At 36.0% G+C, this 9,851-nt stretch overlaps 1 protein-coding gene across 2 annotated transcripts in view; it reads right to left on the bottom strand.

Annotated features, from left to right (window-relative positions):
• Window positions 1-9,851, bottom strand: part of plcd1a (phospholipase C, delta 1a) — a 28,355-nt gene that overhangs the window by 1,499 nt on the left and 17,005 nt on the right. For both annotated transcript variants that reach the window (XM_038293611.1, XM_038293610.1), the window contains exons 5-14: window positions 9,623-9,851; window positions 9,345-9,546; window positions 7,852-7,996; window positions 7,624-7,776; window positions 6,728-6,877; window positions 6,472-6,628; window positions 5,646-5,762; window positions 5,355-5,533; window positions 4,113-4,248; window positions 33-182 (exon numbers count right to left, since the gene is read on the bottom strand). In XM_038293611.1, the coding sequence (XP_038149539.1) occupies window positions 33-182; window positions 4,113-4,248; window positions 5,355-5,533; window positions 5,646-5,762; window positions 6,472-6,628; window positions 6,728-6,877; window positions 7,624-7,776; window positions 7,852-7,996; window positions 9,345-9,546; window positions 9,623-9,851 (1,618 nt within the window). The remainder of the gene's footprint in view (window positions 1-32; window positions 183-4,112; window positions 4,249-5,354; window positions 5,534-5,645; window positions 5,763-6,471; window positions 6,629-6,727; window positions 6,878-7,623; window positions 7,777-7,851; window positions 7,997-9,344; window positions 9,547-9,622) is intronic.

The following is a 9,851-nucleotide window of genomic DNA, read 5'->3' as shown; positions in this document are numbered from 1 at the left end:
GACTTCTCTGCTTTGTGTTAATAGTTTCATACCGTTCTGAACGCTGGTGAGCGGCAGACAGTAATTCCCAATGTGATCATTCTGAGAAGTTGAGTCATAGTCCTCCAAAACAAAGCGCAACAGGGCCAGCTCAGGAACGTGGATAGGAAAGACAAATTTCTCATTCCATGTGGGGTTGAAACCTGCAAGGAGAAAATCATTGGGTCAGCAGAATGCTGAAAAAGTGTCCAGTCTGCTGTGCATCTCAATCAAAATAATTGCTGACAGATTATTTTTTCTTTCAAGAAATCAGATCCCAAAGAGAATGTCAAATTTTATTTTAATTAATTATAAATATTATTACTACAGATCTTTTGGGAGGCTCCTGACTTAACAGCAGACTGTATTGAGGCAGTGTTCCACTTAAAGTCATTGCTAAAAAAAAAAAAACTGTTTGCAGAGTTTGATGGAGAAAGTTCAGGGAAGTTATGAAAGGAAATAATATAAATAAAAGAATGTTTCTTAAGCATTTAATAGCAGAAAATAATAATTAAAATATTTTCTTTTCATGAAATTTATAACTGTAATGATCCTCTTATGTTCAATATTTTACAGGTGCTGGTCATAAAATTAGAATATCATGAAAAAGTAGATTGATTTCAGTAATTCCATTTAAAAAGTGAAACTTGTATATTATGTTCATACATTACATACAAACTCATATATTTCAGATGTTTATTTTGTTTAATTTTGATGATTACAAATGACAACAAATGAAAATCTCAAATTCATCATATCAGAAAATTAGAATATTGTGAAAAGGTTCAAAATTGATGGCCCCTGGTGCCACACTCTAATCAGCTAATTAACTCAAACCACCTGCAAAAGCCTTTAAATGGTCTTTCAGTCTAGTTCTATAGGCTACACAATCATGGGGAAGACTGCTGACTTGACAGTTGTCCAAAAGACGACCATCGACACCTTGCACAAGGAGGGCAAGACACAAAAGGTCATCGCTAAAGAGGCTGGCTGTTCACAGAGCTCAGTGTCCAAGCACATTAATAGAGAGGCGAAGGGAAGGAAAAGATGTGGTCGAAAAAAGTGTACAAGCAAGAGAGATAACCGCACCCTGGAGAGGATTGTGAAACAAAACCCATTCAAAAATGTGGGGGAGATTCACAAAGAGTGGACTGCAGCTGGAGTGAGTGCTTCAAGAACCACCACACACAGACGTATGAAAGACATGGGTTTCTGCTGTCGCATTCCTTGTGTCAAGCCACTCTTGAACCACAGACAGCGTCAGAAGCGTCTAAAGAGAAACAGGACTGGACTGCTGGTGAGTGGTCCAAAGTCATGTTCTCTGATGAAAGTAAATTTTGCATTTCCTTTGGAAATCAAGGTCCCAGAGTCTGGAGGAAAAGAAGAGAGGCACTTCATCCACGTTGCTTGAAGTCCAGTGTAAAGTTTCCACAGTCAGTGATGGTTTGGGGTGCCATGTCATCTGCTGGTGTTGGTCCATTGTGTTTTCTGAGGTCCAGGGTCAACGCAGCCACATACCAGGAAGTTTTAGAGCACTTCATGCTTCCTGCAGCTGACCAACTTTTTGGAGATGCAGATTTCATTTTCCAACAGGACTTGGCACCTGCACACAGTGCCAAAGCTACCAGTACCTGGTTGAAGGACCATGGTATCCCTGTTCTTAATTGGCCAGCAAACTCTCCTGACCTTAACCCCATAGAAAATCTATGGGGTATTGTGAAGAAGAAGATGCAATACACCAGACCCAACAATTCAGAAGAGCTAAAAGCCACTATTAGAGCAACCTGGGCTATCATAACACCTGAGCAGTGCCACAGACTGATCGACTCCATGCCACGCCGCATTGCTGCAGTAATACAGGCCAAAGGAGGCCCAACTAAATACTGAGTGCTGTACATGCTCATACTTTTCATGTTCATACTTTTCAGTTGGCCAACATTTCTATAAATCCTTTGTTTTTATTGGTCTTCAGTAATATTCTAATTTTCTGATATGATGAATTTGAGATTTTCATTTGTTGTCATTTGTAATCATCAAAATTAAACAAAATAAACATCTGAAATATATGAGTTTGTATGTAATGTATGAATATAATATACAAGTTTCACTTTTTAAATGGAATTACTGAAATCAATCTACTTTTTCATGATATTCTAATTTTATGACCAGCACCTGTATGTTCTATTTTTCTTATATTTATGTTAATACAATTTCAGGTCCTGATTTGACTTCTTAGTATGTGCTTAATCTTGTTTATGGTTCCACTCCTTTTCCTTGCTCCTATCCCTTCACTTTTTACAGGGTCAATAATAAGAATACTATCCAGGGTAGGAAAAGTGCTCTGGACAGCTGTGCTGAATCCAGACAGCCTTCAGCCTTACAGACTTCATTACACGTACATGAATGACCTGGTCAAATTGGGGATACAGCTTTCCAGAAAAGAACTACAAAAAAACAAAAGTTCCTGAAGCAACTGTAGCTTTAATACTTCATGGCTTAAGTGTCCTTAAGCATTCAGATTGAGTCTGTCTGGTTGTCTGTTTGTTTATTTGATTTTTCCTGTTCCTCTGCCAGTTTTATATTTATTTTCCTATTTATTTATTTATTTATTTATTTATTTATTTATTTATTTATTATTATGTATTTAGTTTATTTACATATTGTTCAGGAAATGAAACACAATAGATGATTATATAGAAAATATATTTAAAATCACATGTGTAAAAATGTCACGTCAACCAGCTTTTAATGGTGTTTTAATAGTACTAGATATTGGCCAGATATCCTTATAATACACAGTTGATAATCACACAGTAGATGGAGCAAGATACAGATATTCACACAGTAATTGATGGGTATAATCAACATATTGCTAGGAGATGAGTCTTTATCTTTGCCATAAAGACTGAAATGAAATGTGACATTTTTATTTCTTTTTTATAAATCAAGTCTGTGGTCCTCTGGAGACATACTAAAGCTTGTACATTTTATTCGATAATTCCTTTTTTAAGTTATTAGATTTTTTTGTCTCAGCTGTATAGGTGTGCCTAGGTACAACGGAGTATTAGAGCCAGGCTAGAGAATTTGTTTTAATATTTTTCTATTTCGAGAATAAATTTGTAAGTTACTAGAATAAAGTTATAAAATTACAAAAATAAAGTCACAACATTACGTGAATAAACACATAATATTACGAGAATAAAGTAGTAATATTACGAGAATAAAGTAGTAATATTACGAGAATAAAGTTGTAATATTATGAGAAAGTTGAAATATAACAAGAATGAAGTCCATCGTACCACAACTCGTTTTAAAAAGAAAGCTTTCAGCTGCTGTGCTTAAGATTTCCTTATTTGTCAAACCGAAACCAAAGTATAACTTCACATGATGGTTGACATTCCTCATTTTAGGAATGTCAATCATGTAAGAGCTGTCATACAATACATTTTCATTCTCATAATATTACAACTTTACTCTCGTAATTTTATGACTTTATTCTCATAGTAACTTTATTTTCATACTAATATCACTATATTCTCATTATTTTATGACTTTATTCTTGTAATGTTATGACTTTATTCTCGTTGCGACTTTATTCTCATAATATTATGACTTTATTCTCGTAATATTATGACTTTATTTCGCAATAAAACTTTATTTTCATTATTTTGAGACTTTATTCTTGTAATATTACTACTTAATTTCCGTTATTTTATGACTTAATTCTTGTAATGTTACGACTTTATTCTCGTAATTTTATTACTTTATTCTCGTTGCTACCTTATTTTCATAATATTATGACTATTCTGAAAACAAAAACAAAAAAGATTCTCTAGCCTGGTCTTAATACTTGTTTATGGTTCAGCTTGTGGACAGTCAGGTACATAACACAAGCTTTCTGGAAGTAGTTATTCTCAGCCTCAGAGGACTTAAACGGTGGAAAATCATTTCATCTACTTCCTATAAGGTTTTTGGTGATCTATTTTATCCCTGTTTCCACCTACTTAGACTCTCTGCTTCGAGCTGAACATTATAATAGAATGATAACTGAATCTACCAAGATGTAAATGCACTCATATGTAGGTTCCACTCACCGTTGTTTTGGATACATTGCGTCTCCTTGCTGGCATTGTCAGCGGGGACCCCATAAATCTCCACCCTCACCAGAGGGTCAACGAGGGACTTTTGTTTTTCTTTGTTCAGTTTAGGCAACTGCTGAGCTGAGATCACCTGTTGTGTTCAGACACATATGATCATATTAAAATCATCAGCCTTTGTCCTTTGCTTGCAAAAGGGTTATATTTTTGAAGGATTCCAGTTTTAAAAGATGCCGATCTCAACTATAGCTGCTATTAAAATTAAACAACCATATAACCATATAATACTGGAAGAACTGGTAAAATCCCCTTTACGTTAATTATTGAAATAGAAAAGCTTGAATAGTTTCTGATATTTTAAAGGCATGCCATTCCAAGAGGAAAAGTAAAAACGGAGATTAGAGTCGGAAATTTAAGTTTAAAGATTTAAAATTCTACACAAAAGAAAATGTTGAAAATTCCACAAATACAAAAATTGTAAAAGTACAAATCGAGAGCTGGGTCTTTACTAGAGTGTTGCTAAAATAAAAAAAAGTAAGTTTATACATAAACCTAACAATACCAATGAGGGCCTCCATGCCACAAAGCTGTGTTAGTGGGTTAAATCTGGGTTAAATCCCTGCATACCACGACTTTTTCATTTCAGGAAGCTAGGAAGTCATGACCAGAGTGAAATGATGACAGAAAACGACAAAATAAAACAACCATGCTTTGTAGCAGGTTATTTTTTACCTATTTTCATTGAATCATACATACTATTATTCTGAGACTTCATAAACAGTCCAGTCAGCGGCCTTCAACCATTGATAACAACCTCATGCAATCAAAGGTTAAATTATGTTTGGGAGATTTTACATCTCTTTGCAGGTGATGAAGCAGACTGAAAATGTTTTATCGTTATCTCCCTTTTTATCTCCTCTTTCTTTCATCTTTTCATCCTTTTTTTTTCTTCTGTTCTACCTACATTACAGTGTCCAAGCAATTTTTATGCATAAATCAAGCGGAATACTATGGCAATAGCCATCCTGCTCCACTTGTGAAAATAAAATCTGTTGGGCTCTTTTTGGCATCAAGACAATTGTTCTTATTGCCACATCACCAGACAGGACACTGTTAAAAATAAATAAATAATGTTTTGGACAACACTAATGGGTTGAAGGTGAAGAAATAAAATCTATAAAAAAATCTATTGTATATGTGGGCGTAAACAGCAGCAGTATTCCTGAGGTGAACTCTCACCATGACATGGAGGGTCTTCTGCTGTAGCCACGGCCCTTTGGTCAGAGAGTTGGGATTGAACTGAGACGACAGGCTTCTCTGGAATTCAGGTTTCAGGATGTAGCCGCAAAAACCGTTTTGCAGAAATCGGCCTTGGTTAAGGTGCATCTCCTTCGAGGGAGTTTGGAAGTTCAAGGCCACTTAGAAAAGCAAAAAAAAACAAAAAAAAAAACAGATAGGATAAAAGAGTTGATGCTTGTCAATCAGCATGCTGATGATTTTATTTCTAAACTTAGCCTCATGGAAAATTACCAATCTGGCAGCCGACATTCCACATGGGGACGGGGTTGTAGTTGGATGAGTCTGTCCTGGAGCCAGCAGGGTAGATCCTGCTGAGCTTGTCCATGTTGTGATGGATGAAGGCGGTGCCTGTATAAACACATTAAAGTCATTGATGCAGGCAGGTGTTTGTTTTGTAAATCTGAGAAGGTTTCTCTCGGAAAAACTGACATGGGATTACAAATAAACACACCATTAGTCATACTCACAACCACAATGCTCTGATTTAAGCATTGAGTAAAAATAAATACATAGTAACCAAAGCTGACTATAACATATTCATTTTCATCTGGTCTATTATCTGACAAAGAGAACAGAATGGCAACCTGTCTTTTAATACAGACATAATTCAGTCGTTACGCTATGCTTACTTTCCTATATCCTGTCCATGTCTATTCCTAGAGGCTGTTACTGTTCTAAAACTGGTAGACATCACATGTAGGGCTGCAACTAACAATTATTTTGAAAATGGATTAATTTGTCAATTATTTTTTTGATTAATAATTGGATAGCAAAAGGTTTTAAACCAGATGATACCTAATCTTTTCCACTTGTGGAGTGTTGGATAGAGCACATTGACAGCACATTGATTAGATGCAAAAACTGTATATTTATTTTTTTTTTTTTACAATTTTGATATAATTACTGCTCTAATTGGGCCACTCTGTCAGCTAAAGGCATGTTTTACAGACTCTATACTCCAGTTAACAATCAATTACCTAATTAGCTGATGATTATTTCAATAACTGGTTAATGACAATTAAACCAATTAACTATTTCAGCCCTATTCATACAATACCTGAATTGTCAGCTAGGCTGAAGGCTTTGCTTTCCTTGAAAGATGACATTTCATAGAAATCCTGGTTGTCTCTGGCATGTTCAAACCCATGGAAATGGACGCTCTTACAGTAGATGACAATATCCGACAGCTGTTTGGCGAGTTTGATCTTTGATTTCTGAAAGACGATGAAGACAAATCAACATCAAATCTGAGACTCCAGCAAGTCTTTTCTACCTTTATCTTTCACCAAATAAGTACAAATCATGTGACTGACCTTTGACTTTGCTTTTTGATCTTTCTCCTTAACATCCGCAGCCTCGTCTTCGTCAGACACCGTATCTTCCTCAACAATGTTGTTGTTAGAGAACATGGCGTCCAGTTTGTTCAGTCTTTTCCCCTTGATGAGGAACTTCCCCTTCAACTCCTGCATGTAAAAAACACAAAGTATGCTTAAACATTTTGTTGTACAATTTGTAAAATGCAAGAAAGCACATTGTGTTATTTTTTGTAGTCTAATAGCATGTGTCAGTGGTTTTCACCGCTGTCATTAATACTTTTGAAGCTCGTCGCACTAACAATATCCAGTAAATATTTTTTACATCCACTTCACCCTTTTTAATTTAGTTTCCATCAACTGATTCCAAAACAAAGTGCAGATTATTTTTAGTAAAAGTGAGGGGAATTTGCTCAACATTAATGACACATATCTATTAAATTTAAGCAATGAAATCTTCCTAGAATTTCAAATTATTTAAACATCATGGTAAAAAAAGGGATAAAAGAAGACCACATGAACAATGAATCATCTCCATGGCTAAGACCCTGATTGGTTATATTTACAATAAGTAGCGAAAATCCAAATTTTGCAGAGCCTTTCTGTTTTTTATGCTTATGCAACTTTTTTAAAAATTGATCCAGGTAAACTAAACTTTCATCTCCCTAATAAAAAATCAAAAAAAGACTTTCCCCTCCTATGGACCAATTAGTTTAAGTGCCGATTTTAAAATGTTACCCACAACTAGACATCTAAATAAAGTATTGCCATGTATTATCTCCCGTCGACAAACAGACTAGTTTAATCCTCCTTTGACTCTTAACCATAACAATATTTATATTTAAAACTTTAGAATGACTTGAAACTAACCGGAGCTTAAAGTGATGCTTACATACCTCTGGTGAGGGGAAGTTAGTGGGCATAGTGTCACCCAAAGGCTTTGTAACCAAAGCATCCCCCAGGATGGAGAGCAAGTGATGGGCCATGACCTTCTGTTGTTCCACTGTGCAGTGGTTCTCCAAAGACAGAATTACAGGGTATTCAGATGTCTGGAAAAATAAAAGATCAACCATCAGCAAACATAACTTTTTGCTGTTACACGGGCAATAAAACATCTCACGTACCTTGAAGGCAAAGTCTCTGATGGCTCTAATGACATCTTTGAAAAGTATTCTTGATGTGAGAGTGTAGCCGTGATAAATAAGCGGCTCTCCATTAGGTCCATCCCAACAATCCAGCTCCACACAACGACAACTCTTCATCAGTGCCCTGTTAGAAGAGGGAACCCTTGAGTATCATGGATAAGAATACTAGTAAAAGGATTTCCTCTGCAATAAATCATAGGAGCAACTAATTGGCTACAAACTTTTATTCAATATAATTATATTTTATTAATCCTTGAAGGGAAATGCAGTAGAAGCTTTGAAAGAATGCCTATAGAAGCATTCCTCCAAATTATTCAGTTTCCTCTTAAATTAATCAAAAATATTCATGATTGTTAGGAATCCAGTTTGTGTGGCCTGTTTTTGTGTTTCCTTTTTCCACCCCAAGGAGGTGCCCTGCCTACTCTGTCCCTCCCTGCACATCTGCGGCTCATTGGACCATTATCTGGAGGAGTATTTGAGCAGTGGGTTGTCACTACCTCGACGCCAGAGTATTTGCCAGTTTTGGGAAGCTCCCTGTGTTACTGGATACCTGGACCTTCTCCCCCATGGAAGGAAATTCCGACTTCACACTAAGCAGGGGAAAACCTCCACATGTTCAGTTCAAGTTCCCATCGGAAATCCGAGTGACAGTCCAGTTCCGGTTCACCAACTCACTGAGTACCAGACCCTACTCCTGTTAACTTCCTAAATAAACCTGTTAAACCTTTCCCATGCTCTCCGAGTGGTTTCTCTGCATGTGGGTCAGATTCGTAAAACCGATCATGACAATGATAAGTCATCAATAATCAGTGGATGATTGACTGGATGCATATAAACATTGATTTCCTGTAATCTATATATATAGATGATAGTAACGGTCGAGTTCCACAACTGAACATTGTGGAACTTGCATCTTAATTTTGACTAGGGATGAAACAATGAATCGGATGAATTGTGATTAATCAAATATTGAAATAATCTACAACTAATTTAGTAATCGATTAATCGAGTATAGGGACTCTAAAATGTTCCTGTAGCTGTAAGAGCAAACCTCTTAAAGTATTAATTATACCAAAATTCTAAAAAATATTTAAAAAGTTTGCATTTAAGATGAAAAAAAAAATTTGGGAGTTTCGCCTGGTTTAATTTAATAAAAAATCCTCTTTAAGGAACCTTTTGGCTATCCGATTATTATTCAATTATAAAAAAACAAAATTGAGAGATTAATCGATTAGCAAAATAATCGAAAGTTGCAGTCGTAATTGTAACCACAAATCCTTTAAAGTTAAGTTTTGTAAGGGAAGTTATAAATATATATTTTCCAAAATATTCTAGTCACAGAAATAAAAATGTAATTAAAGGCTGAATTAAATTGTGCAACTTGTAATTAGGTAATACCAGGCCACACAGAACAACAAAATTCAAGAGTCCTTTCTATATTTTTTATATTAGAGCCTAATATAAGTGTTTACTTTATATAAGCCTCGGTGCTGCTGGGCCCTTTGAGTTGGTCCTCCATCAGGTAGGTGTTGTGCGAGGAGGAGATAAAGTAATGATTGAGAGGCTGACTCATGTCTTGATAAACCCGCGTGTGAGCTGGGTTGAGAATGGATCCTTCGTCATGGTTGAGGTACATAAGGAATCCGTCTTTAGTCATGTGCTTCTTCTGCTTTGCTGCGAGGATCAGTAGAGAGAGATGAGTTATGCTTGAAACATTTAAAAACAAACCATCCAGCTCTAATTTAAATACCTGTTTCGTCCAGTTCGTATTTATCAATCAGCTTGAGCGCGCTCTCCTTGGTCGCCTGCTCCCTCTGCTCGTTCAGCAGGAAGTTCAGCAGATCCATGTAGCTCATCTCACCTTCTGTTTTGGCATAGTTCTTATAGATCACATCTATCTCCTCGCGATGTGTTAAGAGGTCGTAAAATTTCTTGATCTCTAAGTCTTCCAAAGTACCCGAATTTGATTCATCACATTT

Source organism: Cyprinodon tularosa, unplaced genomic scaffold, assembly GCF_016077235.1.
Source record: "Cyprinodon tularosa strain WSP-4 unplaced genomic scaffold, ASM1607723v1 ctg33, whole genome shotgun sequence".
NCBI lineage: Eukaryota > Metazoa > Chordata > Actinopteri > Cyprinodontiformes > Cyprinodontidae > Cyprinodon > Cyprinodon tularosa.
This window is presented reverse-complemented; position numbering and strand designations above follow the sequence as displayed.